The sequence below is a fragment of the Lonchura striata genome, chromosome 24 (assembly GCF_046129695.1).
Source record: "Lonchura striata isolate bLonStr1 chromosome 24, bLonStr1.mat, whole genome shotgun sequence".
Classification (NCBI taxonomy): Eukaryota; Metazoa; Chordata; class Aves; order Passeriformes; family Estrildidae; genus Lonchura; species Lonchura striata.
The window spans coordinates 5,760,784-5,782,175 of record NC_134626.1 but is presented as its reverse complement, the minus strand read 5'-3'; the positions used below and the strand labels follow the sequence as shown (position 1 = coordinate 5,782,175).

The window sequence follows — 21,392 nt, the reverse complement described above, 5'->3', positions numbered from 1 at the left end:
AATGTAAGTTTTCCTCTATTAAATTTCATTTCTTCATGCAGTTTTTGAAGACTACAGTCACAAAATACAACATGGAGCTCATAAAAAGATATAACGCTTTCATGAGAACTAAGTAAATAATCTCAGCTTCTTTAATGAGAACATACATTTACCAAAGATGAACTCTGAGCTCCTGTACTGTGCCCATTTTTTGGTGTAGTGAGAGGATGCTTACATACAGGACAAGGACCTTCCTCTTTTAGGCTTTATGTCACGCATACCCACCTCAGCTCTTCTCCCCAGTACACTTTCACCATCTTCTTTTACCTGAAAATTTTTAAACAGAGTGTGCACAAGTGCATAGCTTTCAAGCAAGTTAGATCAGTCAGGTCTAGAACCTCAGACAACCCAGACACAAGATGATTTCCTTACAATCTGAGTAGTAGTTCAGGCTGGGAGAAAACAGCAGTTCTATAGCAGAGCTGGGATTCTGCTAAGGGAGCACCTGTCCCACCTATAAAACACAGCAGCAATAACGAGTACAAACTGTCCTTCACACCCCAGAGTGTTTGGCTGCCTGAAGAAGAGCCTTGGCAAACAGCAGCCTCCTCTGGCTGGGTGAACCTTAAGCCCATCATAATCTTCACACAATTCTCATTTCCTTCTATAACTGTAACTTAAGGGGGAAGGAAGAGAAAGCATTGCTGTGGAATCACCACCCATGGTGCTCTAAATTTTAGCAGACTGTATCAAATTGAGTTTTCCTTCTCAGAGATGAGCCAAAGTACATGATTGTACATAAATTTGAAGAATCTACCCCTATTATTTAATAATATTGTTTGCCACCGAGTATTAACACAGAGATCACTGAAAGATCTGGAAGCTGCACAGATGTTCTCCTGAACAAGAACAGCTTGGTAAAAACACAATATCAAATACTGGCCTTCCAAGGATTATGCTCAGAAGCAGCCATTTCAATAAAAAGCAGAGAAATTGTTTGCACTGGGCATTCCAGTAATTGCTCGCAGAAGGGAAAAAGCAAAGCTGAACCTCACTTCTGCAGTGTGCTTGGCATCGACACATAGCACAGCAATGCCCAAAGCCAGTCACAGTCTCTTCAAGGAAATGGATTCTTAATTTCATACAGTGGAGCAGCAAGGAGTGGTCCCTGGCACACTCACCTCTCGGATGGCACCATCACACACCCGTATTACATTAAGGAACGTTGGCATGACCTGGGGCAGGAACTGCACACACTTCAGTCCAAGGGATTTGAAAATAAAGGTGATGGCCTGAACTACCATAGTGTGGTGCTGGGACAAGGATTGGTCTCGGAAAATTCTCATCAGTGCCACCATAGAGACAGCTGGATAGAACTCATCCAGAGGGAGGTTGCCCATGTTCACCAACATCTCACTGGTGCTATAGTCAGCTAGAAGAAAGAAGGAAGTGTCATGTGCTAGGTATTAAAAGGTCTTGAATATGGGTTCAGGAACACTTAAGTGAAAATTTGAAAAATGTATACTAACAATTCTTTAAGAAGAAGAGACAAACTGGTAGCAAAACAGTCAAGCTCTGTTTGTAAATCATAAAGCTATCTATCTGAAAGAAATTGAGATGCTTACAAGAATCCTGGCTGGATTTGGACTCCGAGAGGCTAACAGCTGAAGCATCTCGTGACTGATCGATCATGCCAATGTTCACTTTATGTTTGTAAGGGTCCAAAGCACCCAGCAGCCCTAACACACGAATAGCCTGAAAAGACACAAAGAAAATTCACCAGAACTTCATCACTAAGGCCAAACACAACATTCAAACCCCCATATTTGAAAAGATCCTGATAATTTAAGAGGGAAGATCTGGAACTGAAGTGACTGCCTGGGAAAAACAGTGTTTTTCATCCAGCTTCTGGAAGCCATTTCATTGGCTTAACACATGCACTCTCTTATTTCTGCTTATTGCATTTTGCTCAGCCACAACAATGATGTCTCCCTCCCTGTCTCAAATCTATGCAGGCACATTTATTTGGCACCTCTCTCTTCCCAAAAAGCTTTGCTAAGTGGTTGTGTGATAGTTTCATGCTCATACCTCTCTGCGGGTGCCCTGGTTTTGCTCAGTCTTCAGGAAGTTCAGAAGCACCTCCAGCAAAGTTGGGTACTTCCTGTATGGTTCTACCACATAACCAGTGCTAGCCACAAGCTGCCCCAGTGTCCAAAGAGCCACCTACATAGATGAAACCCAAAGAAGATTAGTTTTGACCAGGGAATTTATTATGCCTGCTGATACATCAGTCATGCAACTTTGGTAAAGTTTCTTTGAGCATTTTAGATCACACTGCAAATCACAGTCCATGGTTGGAAAGCCTCTATAAAGAACATTTTTCTATAAGCAATAATAAATAAAGTAATAATTAACAATATCTTAGGATGTCACAATTGCTCTCACTCAGAGGTACAATTCAAATAAACATTCAATTCAGTGAGTCCAAGCCTTCCAATAAAAACAGCTTTCTTTTCCCTCTTCTTTTTCCTCTAACAGCCCTGAACTATTTCACAACAGGCACTGTAAACACTCACCTGTGTACCACGGCTGCAACTCCACTAGAGACTTGAGTGATTTAAAGTTTCATTTTAGCAGCTATGATGGGACATGTGGATATTTTGTTGCAGCTCTGGTCACTATATCATATCAAGTTCATATATGTATCAAGTTTATACAGCTATCAAGTTTAGCACAGTTGCAAACACTTACTTGTCTTTTAGCCAGCAGGGAGGAGTCCTGTAGCATGTCCATAATTATAATGAAGAGCTCATCCACCCACTTCCTCATCTCCAGCCCACTGACCTATTGAAAGAAAAAATTCATCCTTCATCCAGCATTCCGAAAAACCTTAACAAGCATGGCAAAGAGGTACCTGCAGTATACCCCTACCTGTGCAAGCTCCCCTATAGTAGCCAGGACATTGTTAATCACGCCTGGATTGGGATCTGGATCAGGATCTTTCAGTTTCACAATCAGCGCCTGGTGGATGACAGTGGAACAAATTATAATGTGTTTAAAGAGTACTGAAAATTATCTTTCCTTTTGTTTACACCTGAAATTGGCCCCACAATCATAGTAAGAATTTCAACAGTAAAAGAAACTTGAGTATCATAAGCATTATGCAAATCTGGAATTAAACTGGGCTAAACTATCACCTATGTGCATTCCTGTGAGTAACATCTACACCAATTTGTTTTCTTTCCTGCTATGATGAAGAAAAAGAACTGTAGCTCCTGAGGGTCATGCAAGCACTTGCTGTGTCATTTCATTCCAAATTCACCAGGAAAGGTAGAGACTCTACCTTAAGGATAGGCTCCATATAGGGACGGATGAGGCGTGGAGCATTAGAAACCAGGTGACCCAACATCCTGGCACTTTGCTCTTTGATTCTGCCAACACCGCTGTGCTCCAGCTCTGTTAGAATCTGCACAAGAGACAATGGAAGCAAGCAAACCAGGAAAAAAATAAAGGCAGGTAAAAATTCTTGCATTTCCTTCTGTCACTTCAATTCAGTACTTGCAAAGGCTGTTCTACATCTCACTCTGTTATCATTTATTCTAAACTAAGCTAAAATTAATTAGCATAAAAGTGATGGCTCCAAAGTCTGTTTACAAAGAGGTACCATGCATTCACCTAAAAGCACCACACAACATTCTTCCTCAACAGAGATGGAAAGCACTCCAGCATGATGACTAGGGGTGAAGTAACAACTGCTATCTCTCCTTTCTCTTCTAATACATCCACAGAGCTTCAGTCCAACCATCTATCATGAGAAAGATCTGCTGAAACCCACTAAGCTGGGCAAGAACTATTTTCCAAGAGACTGATTCCTCCACTCTCCATGCATTTACAGCTAGATAGCCCAGTTCTTTAACACCACCTTAGTCTCAACATCAATTACGGTGTTTTACCTGCAGGCATCCCTCCTCCTTACCTGGATTAACATCTTTCGAAGGAAAGGCATGACAAAGGCAGGGTTCATGCTGCTCAGGCGTCCCACAGTGCAGATGGCCAGCTCTCGGATTTCAAACACTTGATCATTCAGGGCCACAAAAAGAGCTTGCAAGTTTTCAGCCTGGGCAAGGTGAGCATCAAACCGCTCATCCAGAGAAGCCAACACACAGAAACGTATATCAGGGTCTGCAAGAACACATTTATTTCTCTTTAAATGCACTAAATTCCTGTCACCTTTTTGCCTTTATTCACAAAACAGCTTCAAAAATTCTACACAAGAGCTTCCCCAGAGCAAGACACTACATCAGTGTTTCACACACAAAAAACACGTTGTCAGCCCAGAAATCTCCGTGCTGCTCAACATGCCCCAACAACCAAGTTAGTACAGTACCAATCTCTTGCACCTGCAAGTGCCACTTTTGGATGCTATGTGGCAACCTGAGATGAGTTCAACTGAAGAATGAAAAAAATCAAGTAGAAAGCTTCAACAAGAAGGACCAACTCCCTTCCAAACTATAAATTTAAGGCTGTGACCCATAACAGCAGCAAAAGGAGTCTCAGTGTTCTACTTAGTTCAAAGGATTACCAAGGGCACACTAGTGTTCTATTAATACCTCAAAAATCAAGATGTGGAAAAAGAAATTGGGAGAGTTTTTTTTCTAATTTACCAAGAGTGACAGATTACGTTTAGTGTATGTTCAAAATATGTTCAAATTCTATTACAAATTCTATTTCTATTCATAACATCATCACCCGCCCACATGATAAAATTAACATGTGGTAGTAGAATCCTTTTCTCTGAATTCCACACTAACCTGGGTCAGTTATTCCAACTACAAGCAGTTTGCTGAGGACATCAGCCACGACCTGCACTGCTGTCTGACTGACCACATGGGCATGACCACTGATCAAGTGGATGGAGGGTGTGAGCAGGCGAGAGCAAGTGCGGGCCGCTTCCATGCGGATCTCCTTGTGTTCGCTGTTCAGGAAGTGATCTGCGCAATGCCGAACGAACTGAGTCAGGGAGTGGCCTGAAAAGAGCAAGATGGGTAGTTAAACACAGGTTTACACCTCAATTACCAGTTTTACCAGAGAACAGGAGTCTAAAGAACATGCCCCCAGAATTTTTCTGCTACTTGTACTCTACTCCAATGCTCCAGCTGTTTCTATCCCATATGCCCTTGCCCCCTGCTTCCTTATTTCATCTTACCTTCAAACTCAAAGCTACCGAGTGTACGCAGGGCAAGGGTGATGCTCCCCACATCACTGGCCTCTGGGATGTTGGTGAGACTGGGGGAGGCCAGCTGGTGGGCAAGGCCCTTTGGCATGCCTGGATGTCGCAGAGGCTTGTGCATCAGAACAAGAGAGAGCATTTTCAGCAGCCCATCCTGGATATCTTTCTTCAGCTGTGGGATCTGACGGCTCAAATCGTACAGCACAGCTGTTAGAGCAGGGCTGAGGGCAAGAAACAAGCAAAAGTCATTAGAAAAGAAACAATGATGTGCATATTTCACCTTTTTGGTTATTTATGCCTTTGCCAATCAGAATATAATTGTGGCCATTCACACACAAGAGCAACATCTGCAAGCAGAGCACAGGGTCCTTGTGTGAACTGAGGCACGAGGTGACCTTCCTGTATAAACTGGGTGAGCAAAGTCTCAGGACTGCTGGGACATCACTACATTAGCCAGTGTTGCTGTAATACTGTTACAAATCTAAATGACTTCTTACACTTAGGTTTTTTTAAACAAAAAAGCAACTAAATTTACTTCCAGATGACAATATAATTTAAACAGCGTTGTGCTACATGAAAACATTCTCCACACCTTTCCATACTAACAACTTAATGAACTCCTCCAATAAGGAGTGGCAGCTACAAAGGTGAAAGAAGCCAGGAGCAATTACTCAGCACTTCAGCTCTCCTTCTCTGCCAGTTTGATATGGCACAAATCTACTGGCTGTCAGATGCTTTCAAAAATTTCACAGGCTGCTGTCAAACATGATTGAATAGTGGAAAATAAAGGAGACTGCTTTTGGACTAGCTGTTCTACAACAAGAATTCTTTACTGAGATATGAATTCTCTTAAACAACAGACACGTTAACAGTTAAAAGATACCGTTCTTCTGAAACAGCTATAGTGATCTTCTGAAAGATCACTTATGTCAACTTAAAAGCAATAATCTTCCTTATCAATCTGAAAACTTTTAAGATCTCACTCTGTATGGTTGACAATGCCATCCTGCAGCTAACAGCAAAACAGATTTATGCTTACCTCAGGCCCACAGCCAGCATAGGTTCCAAAAGCTCTTTGATGTCCTGCTGGATACTGGGTCCCATGGCTCGTGCCAGCATACTAATGCAGGTGAAGACTGTGGCATCAACCTGCACAGACTTCTGTCTCCTGGAAAAGGACCACAAAATTACTAGGAGCTGCTATTTTTCAAACATCTTTCCTCATCCTCCTTCTGTGCTATCACTCTCACAGAAACACTTCTGATTTTACTACAAGAATTTGATCCCACATTACAAAAATTATATAAAGAGCAAATGTTTCCATTTCTTCCTCTAACTTTCACATACTTACTTGTGGGCAAAGTCCTTTGGGGGAAGAGCTGCTTTTATGATTTCAAGGACTTTTGGTAGGTAAGCTTGAAACTCAGACCTCACGGCCACAGAAAGCAAACCCAAGGCCTGGAAGGCTGCTGTTCGCTCCTTCTCCTTCTTCACACAACTGAGAACATGATTCATGGTGTCTGGAAGATACTGATCAGCTGCCCATAAGAGAAAACAATACAGATATTAGAATTCACTTAGGTTTATACAGCTGCATAACATTTCCAACTAAACATTTACAAGTGTAAAACTAGAAAACAGACATAGTAATATTAAATTTGCTGATGTGATCAGTGGCAAACATGTCCCCATATAATAAACAAAGGCTTTGTTTTTAAAAAGAAAAATCATCAGAATAAAAGAGCTATAAAACACCCTCACTGCAAGAGGTTTTAAACACATATAAGATCCAAGCATCTTGGTTTCATGGTGATTGATTGGAAATTTGGAATAATTAAAGGAAAAATTGTTACAACCCACTAAGAGCTCCAACTCTGATACTTTCCTAAACTTGCTTGATAAATCAACTAAACTGCTTTAAAGCTGGCAGGTATTTCCCAGTACATGCTACTGAGAAAAAGGAAGAGAACTCTAACAATATTTGGCATATACCGAGTCAGAGCATGAGAGAATTCTCCTCTAAGTCTGACATATTGAGGAGAAAACAAAAAAAGGAGGTGTTTATGTCTTATGGTATTGATCACCAAATTCTGACAATAGATTTCAATGTATTTTCTTCATCAGAGCAACATTCTGGCATCAGCTATCAAGTCACACTTATTCAGAAAAAAAGACTGTCTTCCCACAGAGGAATGTGCTCATCAGACCAGCATCACAATTGGTGTGCTGCACAAGTTCACCTGGACCACAGAGATCTGGATAACTTCCAGCTCAAATTCCCCAATATTTCTAACATCCAACCATGCATCTTGTCACCTGTGAATGCTGAAGGACGGAAAGCTGCCAATCGTGGTAGCAGATTGAGAACTGTCATCTGGATCAAAGAATTTTTGCTGGTTCTGCACTTGAGAACCCACTGACAGACCTGGAAGGAAATAGATTAGGCTTTAAAAGAATGGCCATCGGCAGTAGCACACAAATGTTTATTACCTGTGTGCTTTTAGGCATTCTACTGACATTTTGCTTCAGAGTCCATCAAAGAAAAGGAAAAGCAAGACTGCTTCCAAAAGGAAATAAACAATTTGCCCCAAGACAGACAATTACAAAGCCACAATACATGTAAATATTGAGTTTTGAAGGCTCAGTTCAATACTAGCTGGTATTGCCTGCTAAGTAAAAACATGGAGAACATCTGTTCTTTCAGAACAGATGTTGACAATGTTGGGAGACAAGTTGAGGAACAAATACATACTTGATCAAATTTCTCTTCCATGAGATCCCTGCAGCATCGACTTTCTACCAAAGTAGATTTTACTGGGACAGGAGAGGTTGCAAAACCCATAATTCCTTGGTGAGCACTGTACCCCAGGAGACCAGCCAAAGCATTTGACTGAGAGGGCTGAAGAGACTGAAAACTTGTGAAGGGAGTGATGTGGCGAGGCTTGGTACTGAAGCCCATCAGGTCTTTGCAGTACTTGTCATGCACAAGCTGCTGCTGAGTGATCTCCTCCATCTCCTCTCTAAGGCGCTGGACAAAGTAGAGAAACATTAAAAAAATAAAATGTAACTAAGATACTCTCAGTACAGTGTTACCCAAATCTCCTGAATAGCATCCTGTATAATCAATATTGAAACGGCTGTAAAACATCAACTGAGTAAAATCCAGCAAAAATATTTGAGTATCTAACATGCAAGAGAGTCCTCATTCCTTAGAAAAAACATTTTTCATTGTATTTAATCAAGGTAATAGACTTTCTGTCAGAGCTTATTACCTCCTCAGCCCAAACTTGTCCCTTCTAATTCTCTAACACACTTTAATGCTCAACGAGATGAGTTTTGCACTCAACAAACCCATTGCAACACTAAGATATTTCCACAGACTGCAGAGCTGCTATATACTCTCAATCAACCCCCATAATCACCACCTTGCTCCTTTGCTCACCTCTCCCTCCATACTGCTGATTCTCACTAGCTCATTGAGGATCAGTAAGGCACCGTGGATTCGGTCATCACGATTCATTCCTTTCTCTTTGGCCAAAGTCTCATCAAAGCCCTTCTCAGCCTCTTCATATGTATGCTTGGGGGAAAAGAAAAAAATCTCAGTGACAAGGCAGAAACAAAGTCTGTGGAAATGAAGTAGTACTGTCAGTCAAGAGCTACTGACATTCTGAATTTTCCAAGAGTAGCCACAAACCCCAACTGAGTAATAAAAGAAATATAAGGCAATAAAATTCTGATTCACCCAGAAGTTGTGGACTCTGCTGCAGAGCATTTTCAGCAGCACTAATCCAACAACATGGTATCAGCTTCATTGCTATCTACAGCACTTATTTGATTACAAGAAATTCAAATTCATAACATCTGACTGCACTGCCCAAAACTTACTTGATATCACTAAGCTTGAATTCATGTGACAATGGCAGCAAAGGTTCAGACATAAGAATTCTTACCTTTCACACTTATGTTTTATCTACACTAATAAAACCCTCTACTAGAAAGAGATTAAACTAGATAATTGCATGGCTATAAAACTAGGTCAAGTTCAACAGCTGAAGATGAGTTGCAGATAGAACAATGTAATCTTGAAGGAGTTAAACCTTGCTTACTTTTGCAGCAGTAGGCTAAAAGAGCTACTCACTTTAGAAGCTATTGTATTTTCAACCCTTTCAAGGAGAGGCAGTTTTTTACTGACAAAGGTGACAGGTTCTTAGCTTAGCCAGCTCTTCTGAAAACTGGCACTTCACCATCTGCATTATAAGGGGCTGCTTCAAAACAAATTTATTTTCTTACTCTGTACCACTGGGGCTTCTGCATCTCTTTTGGCTCCCGTTGCGTGGTAAGGATAAGGCAGGCTCTTAAGGCAGAGACAGCTCCCTCTCGGATGGCCTGTTTGGGATCCCACACAGCCACAAATATATTGTCAAAGAACGGCTGCACTTGTTGGAAGAAGAAGGTAGGCACGCTGATTGCCAGCTCCCGCAAGACAAGAACCTGGAGGTGGGGAGGGAAACAGCAACAATCTGAAAGATGAGACACACAGAGACAAACCTCATAACTTTTACAGTGTAGCACCATTTGTTTAGACTGTCAACATCTGTGAGCTGTTCCATCCCCACACTCTGACAATTCCCAGCATAACAGTGTCTTGGTCTTCATTAGTCACTGAGCTAATGGAGAAGCAATGAAGCAGCACACTGTCTGCCATGACAGCATTACAGATTCTCAGATATGGACTGGCAACCATTCCCATCCTGACCAAAGCTTTTCTGAAGATTTCTGTGCATATTTCCTACCACTGTTCACTAATCCCAACTATTTCAGGAAAATAAAAAGGCATCACTTACAGCTGCATGTCTACGACCTTCATTCCTGTCAGCTCCCAGCCATTCCAGAGCTCTTTTCACCTCAAACTCCACATACTCAGCTGTGAAGGTGTCACCAGCCATTGCAAGCCGCCCAATAGCCTTGGAAGCCATCTCCATTACAACAGGGTCATTGGATGGCAAGAGGTTCCTCAGGTAGTTGGCAAACCTGCCAATACGGGTGGCATTGCCTCCTTCAACACCGATAAGACTTGCTGCAGAGAAAGGGAGCAATGCTGTAGTTCTCATGTGCTGCAGTTCTCCCAAAGAGTCATAAGGCAGACAGCAGAAAATCCCTGGATGACAGCTAGTATTCCCTACACATTCCTTAAAGATTCCTATTAAGTCCCTCTAAACTAAAAATCCACAGGGTGAAAAAAAAAAAAAATCAAGCACAGGAAAAGGCCACCATTCTTTTGAGCCTGAAGTTTTCAAGTGAGTGGAAAAATGCATCTGGTAGCCTCATAGATTTTCCCCATTTTTAGTTTTAGAAGAGAAAAAAAAGTAATTCACCCTGTGATCATAGACCTGTTCCTAATAGAAAGACATACATCTGCATGCAACTACTATAGCTAGTCCACCTCACAAGAGAGGTCAAAGACTGAAGAGACCAAGGAAATGCTCTCCTCCTCAGCCCTAGAGACAGTCTCTCCTGGTCAGGGTGGAGGCAATTCCTCAGACACCAGCATGGCAGAAGCTTTTGTTGCCAGTGCCTGGGTTGCACTTGTTTTATAGATAAAGAGGCTATCAGGGTTGTCAAGCTGGCAGCTTTCAACATCATTAAATTCACAAAGCAATTTGAATGTGATACTGTAAGCTTAAGACCTGATGTTATCAATAAAGATTTCTCTAAGGGATTTACACTGCCTTCAAACACATTGGGATTGGATGATTATGTCTGTGAGCCTAAACCATAAACATCTCTTTGGCTATTTAAGGAGTAACAGCTACAATACAGGCTCTTTGCCTGGAAGGCAAAGTATTTATGCAAGCTGACTTCCCATAGAGTGGGGATTCAGGCAGCTCTGCAATCTCACAGAGAGCACACAGCCAGAGCCACTAATGGAGAGGCTGATCACAATCACAGCAGAAGCTATGTGAGCCCCTCTTGGGGATGCAAGTTACTGTTATAGAGCCAGGTAAATTTAAATAACAAGAATCAATCTTTCCAGATGGAAGAGAGTTGAGAAAGTCAGCCTAGCCTGAAACATATAAAGGGGCAGTACAAAGTGTTCTCAGCTGAGCTCCAGAACAGAATTTTCATGAGCTCAGCATTCACATTTGATGCTCAACTCCCAGAAGAGCTGAGAGTCCATTAAGTACCAGGTTTTCAGCCACTCTCAGTAGCTCCCATGCTGACACTTCAGGCAGATTTTCAGAGCCAGCAACTAGAACACATCCAGTATCTTGAGCTGTCAGACATCAGACCCCGACCATAAAAGCTCATTCCTTTTGAAATGTGTCCCTAAAGATAGTTGCATGAAAAGAAAACTCAGCAGAGGCATTATGCACTTTCACTTACCTATAGCCAGAATGCCACCCTTCCTTTCATTTGCATCAGAGCTAGAGACCAGCTCAAATATGTGATGGTTCAGCTGATCGTAAAACCTGGTAGATTCTTCCTGACTCATCTGTAAAAGCAAAAAGTTCAAATCAGCTTTCAGCATTCTCTTCGTCCCTCCTGCTCCAAAACCTCCAAAAAGACAGTGCTTCATATGCCACTTAAACAGAAAGACATTAAATCAACCATACATTACAAGCTCAAAAAAAGTTTCTCTTATTTGTGACCTATATGCAGCAAATTTATTTATTCTGGTATTTGACTACCCGTTTGTGTCACCAACTTGCTCACCTCTCCTACATGCCAGGGAGCAAAGACAAGCTCTCCACTGTGCCCCATTTCTTCCCTGAGACCAGCTTCCATATTCCAAAAACCTCCATTCCCAAGGCACCCAGCCCAATAATCTACACTCAGATGATGCACAAAGATAAATAATCCCATTTGTAGCACTCACCTCACGCAGCTCCATGGTGACATAATGCTGCAGGTCCTTGGCAGCTTTCGCCCTCGTCTCCTCGCTGCGACTCTTCAAGCCATTGGCAAATTGCTGGAGAATGGACACAGTGCCCGACATGGTGGTAGTGTGCTGGGGCTCAGGGGCATCAAGTCCTGTAAATTCTTCAGAGAGACACATTTTTTACTGCTTGAATTGAAATCTCCAAGCTTCTCTCGTAAGGCCTTCCCTCCTGACTGTTCCCAAAATACCCATAAAGATGCTGTGTAGACCATAAAATTACAAGTAATGACTATATTCCTTAGGCATTACACTCCATGATAAAACTGTATCACCACGTATCATGACACCCAGCCTATTTGCTCTCTAGTTCCTCAAATACCAAAATACATTACAGTAGGCCAGGTCCTCTAGGGTGATCTAATCTTAAATCAAGAGTAATGCAACAGTTGAAAAACAGCAGGGTAAAACCAGGGTTTGCAATTACCAATAATAAGTAAGCACAACCATTCCAAGGATTATATCACGATCATATCTGACTCCTCCCTGAACACTTTCATCCAAGTTTCTTCACAGAAATCTCAGTGTTACACCAACACAAGGAAGACTCAGCACTGGCAAGTGTTACATTCTCCAACAGATATTTAGAGATGGGAGGTCCAGTTATAGCAACACCAATCATTGCAACAGGGGGTTTCCTAGCATGACACATAAACAAACTTTCTCGGGAGCCTTTCTTTATGTCAAAAACATTTCAGACGCTTGACGCCCCCCCATATTCAGATTACATAAAACCAAGCCAAGCACTAACACCAGAACTCCCCAAATATTCCACACGCGCTCGCAGACATCCAGCGGGACCACAGGTGAGGCGGCTGCTGGCAGGAGCCCAGGAGAGGCTCCGCATCAAAGAGCAGCGCGGGGGGTGGATACTGACATCAACCCAGCCCGGAGCCGGTGCCTGGCACTCCCTCAGGGCCACAGAACGCGGCGGGCCCGAGCCGGGGCTGGGGGAGCGCCGCAGGCCGAGCGTGAGGGAGGGTGAGGCGGGGCGAGGCGAGCACGGCCGGCGGGGCCGCAGGGCGGCAGCGCCGCGCGGCCGGGGGCTCGGGCAGGTCGGGGCGGGCGGGAAGCGGGAGCTGAGGGGAAGGGGAGCCGATGATGATGACAGGCACCGCCGCTCTCACTCACTCACCCGCCGCCGCCTCCCCTACTCCGGGCCCCAGGCCCGTGCCTGCCCCGCCGCCGCGCCCGCAGCGCCGGCGAGCCGCCGCTGGCCAATAGGCGCCCAGGAATGCCTTGATCGGCATCTCGTCTGACCAATAGGAAAAGAGAAACGGGGAAAACGCGCTCAAATCTCCGCCCCTGACCCAAAGAACCGCAAGGACAGCCGCCTTTCGACCAATCATCAAGGCAGTAGAGACTGAGTGGCAGTAAAGCTGACCAATAGAATGGCTGGGTTTACCCAGTAGGCCCGCCTTCCCGACGCCGGCTTCCGCCCTTCCGTGAGGTGCCGGCTATGGCCGGGCTGCAGCATGGGTAGGTAACTATCATCGCCTGCTCGAGCTTGTGTGAAGCCTTTGGCACCGTTCCGCATGACATCCCGGTCTCTGAACTGGAGAGACGTGGATTTGATGGATAGACCACTCGTTGGATAAAGAACTAGCTGGATAGACGCTCGTAAAGAGTTGCGGTCAGCGGTTCATTGTCCACATCGAGACCAGGGACGAGTGGCGTCCCTCAGGGGTGGTGCTGGGGCTGATAGTATTCACCAACTTTGTCGGCGACATGGACAATGGGATTGAGGCACCCTCAGCAAGTGACACCGAGCTGTGCGGTGCTCTTGTGGAAGAAGAGAAGGCTGTGTGCAGATCTCGGAGCAGCCTTTCAGTACCAGGAGGGGCATACAAGGAGGGACTCTTAACCAGGAACAAGGGCGAACAGGTTCAGACTAAAAGAGAGGAAATTCAGTTTAGATGTTAGGAAAATGTTTGGGGAGGTCGTGGCACAGAGAAGCTGTGGCTGCCCCATCCATGGAAGTGTTGGATGGGGCCTGGGCCAGTGGAAGGTGTCCTGCCCGTGGCGGGATGAAACCAGAGGAGCTTTAAGCTCCATCCCGGCGCAAGCTGAGCCCCGAGTGCGCTTTGCGCATGCGTGACGGGAGCGGGGAGGGCACTGCCGCGCCGTGCTCCGCCGAAATGTGTCCGGCTGCCCGTGACAGCGCAAGGGCGGCTGTGTCCGCGCCAGGCTTCGTGTCGTGGCGGCTATGACACGAATCGTAGTGCCGGCGCGTGCTGCGGGGTGACCCCCTCGCTGCCTCGCGTGACACCGCGGGCCGCTAAATTTTCGTTTTAATTTGACAGCGGGAGGTGCCGGCAGGTGCGGAACTCTTGGCGCGGGGCCGCGGGGGTGGCGAGGCCGCGCAGGCCGGCGGCCACGTAATGGCGGCGCCCGCGCATCTCCCGCCGGCCGTGACGGCGGCGGCGCCCCTCGCTCCGCCCGGGCCCCGCTAACGAGCGGCCCTTCCCCCTCTAGGTGCTGCCGCTGCGAGGCGGCGGGGCGAGCATGGGACCGGCGGAGCTGGTGCAGAAGATCAGTATCAGCGCCGAGAGCCCCCGCGGCAGCGGCAGCGAGAGCGGCGGTGCGGCGTTGGCGGGCGTTGAGGGAGCCGCCCCCGGCAGCTGGAGGCACAAGTGTGCGGCCTACGTGCTGGCGCTCCGGCCCTGGAGCTTCAGCGCCTCGCTGACCCCCGTGGCGCTGGGCAGCGCGCTGGCCTACCGCGCCGAGGGAGCGCTGGACCCGGGGCTGCTGCTAGGGAGCGCCGTGACCGTCCTGGCTGTGCACGGGGCCGGCAACTTGGTGAACACCTATTATGACTTTTCCAAAGGCATCGATCATAAGAAGAGTGATGACAGGACGTTGGTGGACCAGATTTTGGAGCCGCAGGATGTGGTGCGGTTTGGAGTTTTTCTCTACACCGTGGGCTGTATCTGCGCTGCTGGTCTCTACGCTGTCTCGACGCTCAAGCTGGAGCACCTGGCCCTGATTTACTTTGGAGGACTTTCCAGCTCCTTCCTTTATACCGGAGGTAAGTGCTGCATCCCGTTAGTTGTGAATCTGCTTGTAGAAGTGATAGAATCAGCGGAATTGTCAAGAGGCTTCTAGAAGACACAGTGCACTGCAATAAAATATTTGTGGTGTTTCCTGAAGTACTGGTACATAAAGTTATATTCTTTGCAATTGAATATTGTGGGAAGAGTCATACTAACATCTTCACTTAGATAGTGGTGTTGAGGCATTACTGTTTACAAATATGGCTTTAGATGCTTCCCAGAACTGTTGCTGAATCTTTTTGTGAAGTTTATCTCATATCCTTTAGCAGTGTTGCTAATGGCATATTTTCTTTGCTGGGAATGTTACTTTGTTTTGGAATGTTTCGTTGTTATTCTTTAGATGGAGCTTCACTATGAATGCTGTACAGTGTGTGATTCTCCTTAATAAGACAAGGATATTTTAGTGTCTTCCTGTATTGGATAGACAGATACAAACATCATTAGTAGGGGAAGAAAAAACAGCTGAGTTTCTAACTGTCAGAATTTCAGTTATGCGGGTTTCCCTGAAACTGTCTTGTCATTTTTTGCATTTTGTTCTGAGCATTTTCTATATTTCTTTAGGATCAGGTTTTCGTATACATGATCACACTGAAAAAAAAATACCTTATTTCTGTAGGTTTCTGAAAAGACAGGTCTTTCTAGATGGGCATTAAAACCTGGCCCTTACATTTTTTGTCTGGAGAAATTCTTACCTTAAAAAAGAAGGAGATAATGTGTTTCTTGTCCATAGCTGCATGTGCTTTGGTTGTTTTGTAATGTTCCTATGAGAAAGGCTGTGTGGGTATTCTCAGAGAGAAATGGAAAGTTTCTAACCAGACAGAAGCCTGAGAAACTGTTGAGAAGAATGTAAATAAGGTTCTTTATCTTCTTGTTGTTCACATTGTTTATAGTTAGGTTTTGGTACTGCATGTCTTTCACTGCACATCAATAGGTGAGATGTTTTTACTTCAGGACCAATATAAAGAGTGATAAATAAATCAGAGTTATACTCGCAGCCTTCTGAACAAAGTCTATTCATTCCTATCCTGCCTCAACAGCATCAAGGCTGGATATATAGAAATATGGGAATGATTTATTTAAAAATATGGATATTGATCTAGTACCAATATCCAACTGTGATGGACAAAAACTCTCTAACAGTTTAAAGTTGAAAAATGTGTGTTTATTGTGTGTAGGATCACTCCCAAATCCACACCGCAGCTTCCAGGTGATTACAGAGTCTTTTTATCCATACAAATATTGAATATCCAAAATACAAATCCATATTCATCATTTTGGTACATCCCATTCCCTGCTTTGTATGCTAATCACTTCAAAAGCCATTCAGCATGCATGGTTTGTTCCTTGAAATGGGTCGGTGTCCCTTTCATGGGGAGGGGTCCCAAAATGAGGAAGTAAATGAAGTCTTCCTCGTTCTGACCTTTCTACCTTTTCAATGCCAATATCACAAATGAACTCTTGGTAGAACTCCCATTCCTTGTCTTCAATTGGTTTCAGAACAGAGGAGGCCACAATTGTCTTATGTTCCTAAAAGCTATTTGTCAGTTTGTGTATTCTTCATTATAAACCCAGATAACTAAACATTGTGCTGACAAGCAATCAATTATTAGTTAACTCCTAACTCTTAACTTCATCACGGCCTACTCATTTATTTTAATTAATTCTAGTAAGGCTTATCTCTAACTAAAATCTTAGCTCCTTTAAAATCCCTAAATTCCTTAAAATTTACGTTTCAGGAATAGGAATATTCCTATGGGAACTGTTATGTCATCCATGCTCTTCTGTCATTTGAATTATTTAATGATGCTTGACTTTATCCTTGTGTCTTGCCACAGGAATTGGATTTAAATACGTTGCGCTTGGCGACGTGGTGATCCTGATCACCTTTGGGCCCCTGGCTGTGATGTTTGCCCACGCAGTGCAGGTTGGTTACCTGTCTCTGTCACCCCTGCTCTACGCTGTCCCTCTGGCCCTCAGCACTGAGGCCATCCTGCACAGCAACAACACACGGGACATGGAGTCGGACCGGCAGGCGGGCATTGTCACCTTGGCCATCCTCATTGGCCCCACCTTCTCCTATATCCTCTACACTGTGCTGCTCTTCTTGCCCTACCTGATTTTCTGTGTGCTGGCCACACGTTATACCATCAGCATGGCACTGCCACTGCTCACCATCCCCATGGCATTTTCGCTGGAAAGACAATTCCGGAGTCAGAACTTCTGCAAAATTCCTCAGCGGACAGCCAAACTCAACCTACTGCTGGGCCTTTTCTATGTCTTTGGCATTACCTTGGCACCAGCTGGTGCTCTGCCCAAACTGTGAAAAGAGCTGTAGGGTCAAGCCTCATAATTCACTATTCATGCCAATTAACAGTGAATAAATATGAATTTATGAATAAATGGACGTTATGGACAGTGAGAAGAATGGAAAGACCTTGCACTGTTGATAGTGAAATTATGATTTCTGGTCATGGAAAGCTTATAGAACACAGCTTATACTTTCAAAAAAGTGATTTATCAGTTCTTCAGAAGAACTGTGTGGCTTTGATGTGAGGAACAAGGGGACAGGTCAAGGAAATGTTTAAAGAACCTCATCCTTCTGCTATGTAATTTTTTCACTGTCAGTTCACTCTATGAAAGATAGAGCCTCAAATCACACTCTCCATTCACTTCACAAGCACAATGATTTCTCTTATCACTTCTTTTCTTATAGTGGTGAAAGAGTCCAGTGGCTCCCATATGGGAGTCAGAAAACACTGCCAAATGTTTAGCATCACAATGTAGGTGCCATTAATTCACTTCCTTTTAAGTGTATTTCATCTTCATCTCTAGTATGTTTTAATTTTTGTTTTGCTTTTCCTAGCCAAATTTTGAGCTTTTATTTCCAAGCCCCCCGAAATGCACTAGATACTGATTCATGAACTATTGCTTCTGCTTGTCCCATATAGTCTAGAAATCTCAAAGTTATAAATCTCTGTGGATTGTAGTGCTAAAATGAGGCACAAATAGCCCACTGCACAAACTTCAGGCCAAAACCAGTATATCTGTATTCTTCTACAAAAGCTGAAGATGTAAATGCAAACATGCAACTGGAAAGCCCTTAATGGGTAGAAAAACAAATGGTTTCCATTTTTTATTTGCATAGAATTTACTCTCTGAAATGACAGTTTTTGAGTTAGGGGGAGGTGACAGAGTGACGTATTTCTCTGAATAGCTGTGGATTAGTGGGTACGTAGGTGGAAAACAAATTCTTGATTTTAAAAAAAGCTTTTTTTTTTTTTAATTTGTTTTTCTCTCTTTATTTAAAGTATTATTCACAGTATTATCATGAAATGTCTTGTAAGAAGCCCATTTCACCAAAGAAGAAAGTTACAGCGTTACAAAAAACAAATCTGGATTATTGCATTTGCTCTGCATAAAAATTAGGACTGGAAATGGGAAGAAACCAATTTTGTTAACAAGATTTTTCCTAATGGAGTCCTAATGAGTCACAATTAAGTGACCTCTGAAGGGGAGTTCCCCACCTCTTTTCCCCACTCTATACCTTACAGCATTGCTTTGTTTTCTCCTGCAGATCTTGCCACTTGCTGTTCATGTGGCCCTTTGGAGATTTGTTTCTTTCAGCAGCTCTGTAGCTGTGTGAAAAACATGCCAAACATAATGGAGAGAATATGTGCCTTCCAGTGCAAAGATGGATTTGATCCATATGATCCACAACATATTACTTAGTGGCAACTGAATTCTCTTCTGTGTTATTTAGTAGCTGTACACAGGTTTTTGTGAAAAGCTCCTTTGCAGGAGCTCTGATAAGCTCAGAGGAATTGGCACAGGTGAGAGAGCTCCTGGTGCCAGGTCACAGCCCTGCTGTTGTACAAGTGTGTGTGTGTGTCACCACTGGGTCAGGCTTTTACACACAAGCAATAAGCTAGGAGTAAACTCACGTGGTGTTACCCTGCATCTGTCACAGGTGAGTTATGCCCTCGTGGTGTAAGTCTGAAAGAGCCAAGTGTTCCTTTAGGGCTGAGTTGATGGTACCAGATTAAATGGTAACACTATTTAGAGACTACTTTTATGGCTTTGTGTTATCCAGCAGTTATATCTGAGCTGAAGCTAATGGAAATGCAGGCCTATTTAAGGAGCCACAGTTTCATCTTTTTTTTATTGAAATGGGCAAATTATCTTTCTAATCTGGCTAGGCACAGGACAAGAAAAGATGGACTTCAGCAGCTGCTTCCTACAGCAAAATACTTGTTAGGATTAAAAGCACAAGGAGAAAATGCAAGACTTCAGCTCGGATGAAGGGGATATCCAGAAGGTTTTGGAAACTATTCAATGCAAATACACACAACAGAGTTTCTGCTGTTGCTTCTTCGTGGACCTACAGAATGAAGAAGAGCCTAGCTCAAATATCCATTTCACATTTCTGCAAACCAAAAGCTTTTGTAGGGATAAGTAAGGGCTGAGCTGACAAATCTGTTAACCTTGCAACTGGGGATAAGCAGGTTTATTGGGTTAATCCTTTCCTTTGTAGCAGCTGTGTGCTTCATTTTAGGATAGCTTGGTTTTTAATGGTTTTCCCTTTCAAAGAATGGTTAATTTCCTCTACTTTTTTTACAAAAACCACAGTATTCCAGCTAAATTCCTTAAAGTAACTTGGTCTGTATCTTTGATAACTGTAATTGTAATAATGGGAAGATCATTAGTGCTGTGGAGTATGTAACTCTTATTGCATCTTGTCTACCCTTTCTTGGGTGGGATGTCTACTTAGGGCTGGAAAGGACCAGTGCTTTTTGTTACTGAGATGAAACAGCTCATTATTACAAAAAAATATATATATGTGGAACACTTTCCAAGGTAGGGGGAATTAAAAGTGTTTTAATAGTAAAACTGAGGAGAAAATTTGGTAATTCCTTACTAGCAGATGCTGGTTGCCTCCAGTTCCCTCTCTTTGAAAAATAGTATCATTCCAGGTTCTTAAGGATATTAGTAATATCTAACACATCTTCACCATGGTTTTGAGGAAGTATTTAACTTCTCTGTGTCTCAGAAAACAGCTAATTTTTGCCTAACTTACAGAGTTGCTGAGCTGACATCATTGTTATAAAGAGCTTTGAAAGTAAAAAGTGCTTTATTTCTGTGCTTTCCAAAAAGCTTGTTAGTACTAGAAAGCATTTTAGATATGAATTAACATAAAGGGTGACTTAACCAATGTAATTAGCCCAAAATAATCTTCACATATAATCATTGAGTGGTAAGAGAGGTTCATTTATTGGTTTGCTTTGTGATGAAGATGCTGGGTCTCTTTCCCTACCTCACTTTTCCCTGTCCCATGCTACTTTCCCTGAATATAAACTTCAGAAACTTCTGTCAGGTCACTCTTGATGAGCTGTATTGCAGTGTGATGAATGTGCACTGGTAGATGAACTGATCTGTAGCCCATCTGTTAATGTGTTCTAAAGCACCTCCTGGTCTTTCTTCTTACCCAATAAACTGTCTGAATGTTACTCAGTTAATTATGCTGTGTTTGATTCTTTTATATTATTCAAGTTGTATTTTTGTACATGGATTAAATCATGATCACAAAAGAAAGAGAGAAAGTCTTCATTTGCCTTGTTTATAGTGTAAGTGCCTGAAAAATAATACTTTTTTTTTTTGGTGTAAAAGTCCTTTTATGAATCACATAACCCTGTCCTTTATCACAAGGCAAACAGTTCTGTAGCAGTGATCATTTCCTACTAATGGCAGGCTTAGAATAGTTCTGGTATATTAATCAATGTGCAGAATTTTCTCTGATGCAGTTTTCTGTGCCATGTACTGTTCAGTATTTGTAAGGAGGATTCAGCTGAGCTTTAATACCTTTAATAAAGATGAACTTCTCACCAGTTTTTCAGTGCTATGGTCACTGCTCCATACAACTGTGACAGCATAATGCCTCCCCCTTGTGTGTCATAAATGAGCCTAAATAATGATTTGAAATTATCCTGCCTTGGGCAATGGCAGAGTGTGCTTCACAAATGTATTTAGAGTTATAAAGATAAAATGCAGGACAGCATGACATCAATACATGGCTGCTCTTTCCAAATAAGGATGCTTCAAATCTGAGTGTCTGCAGATGGCAGCATTGCTCTTCCATTGCTGCTGCAGCACCTTTTCTCTAGAGGAACCTCTCTTGGTTTGGAAAGATGGGCATCTG

At 43.3% G+C, this 21,392-nt stretch overlaps 2 protein-coding genes across 3 annotated transcripts in view; one reads left to right on the top strand and one right to left on the bottom strand.

The window, feature by feature from the left end:
• The window catches only part of MTOR (mechanistic target of rapamycin kinase), a 62,848-nt gene extending 49,483 nt beyond the window's left edge, over nucleotides 1–13,365 (bottom strand). Inside the window, exons 1-20 of one of the 2 annotated variants that reach the window (XM_031506675.2) lie at nucleotides 13,282–13,365; nucleotides 12,087–12,250; nucleotides 11,594–11,702; nucleotides 10,054–10,286; nucleotides 9,500–9,700; nucleotides 8,652–8,786; nucleotides 7,962–8,237; nucleotides 7,526–7,634; nucleotides 6,561–6,747; nucleotides 6,249–6,377; nucleotides 5,186–5,430; nucleotides 4,791–5,006; nucleotides 3,956–4,161; nucleotides 3,323–3,445; nucleotides 2,911–3,000; nucleotides 2,731–2,823; nucleotides 2,068–2,202; nucleotides 1,605–1,734; nucleotides 1,161–1,411; nucleotides 265–306 (exon numbers count right to left, since the gene is read on the bottom strand). In XM_031506675.2, coding sequence (XP_031362535.2) covers nucleotides 265–306; nucleotides 1,161–1,411; nucleotides 1,605–1,734; nucleotides 2,068–2,202; nucleotides 2,731–2,823; nucleotides 2,911–3,000; nucleotides 3,323–3,445; nucleotides 3,956–4,161; nucleotides 4,791–5,006; nucleotides 5,186–5,430; nucleotides 6,249–6,377; nucleotides 6,561–6,747; nucleotides 7,526–7,634; nucleotides 7,962–8,237; nucleotides 8,652–8,786; nucleotides 9,500–9,700; nucleotides 10,054–10,286; nucleotides 11,594–11,702; nucleotides 12,087–12,206 — 3,030 coding nt within the window. In that variant the 5' untranslated portion in view covers nucleotides 12,207–12,250; nucleotides 13,282–13,365. The remainder of the gene's footprint in view (nucleotides 1–264; nucleotides 307–1,160; nucleotides 1,412–1,604; nucleotides 1,735–2,067; nucleotides 2,203–2,730; nucleotides 2,824–2,910; nucleotides 3,001–3,322; nucleotides 3,446–3,955; nucleotides 4,162–4,790; nucleotides 5,007–5,185; nucleotides 5,431–6,248; nucleotides 6,378–6,560; nucleotides 6,748–7,525; nucleotides 7,635–7,961; nucleotides 8,238–8,651; nucleotides 8,787–9,499; nucleotides 9,701–10,053; nucleotides 10,287–11,593; nucleotides 11,703–12,086; nucleotides 12,251–13,281) is intronic. The other variant, XM_021537840.3, reaches the window with a different exon arrangement.
• Nucleotides 13,366–13,601: 236 nt separating this feature from the next.
• Nucleotides 13,602–21,081, top strand: UBIAD1 (UbiA prenyltransferase domain containing 1). The gene is made up of 3 exons (XM_021537839.2): nucleotides 13,602–13,625; nucleotides 14,622–15,174; nucleotides 17,035–21,081. The coding sequence occupies exons 2-3, from the start codon at nucleotides 14,652–14,654 to the stop codon at nucleotides 17,520–17,522; spliced, it is 1,011 nt and encodes a 336-aa protein (XP_021393514.1). The 5' UTR covers nucleotides 13,602–13,625; nucleotides 14,622–14,651; the 3' UTR covers nucleotides 17,523–21,081.
• The last annotated feature ends 311 nt before the right edge of the window (nucleotides 21,082–21,392 follow it).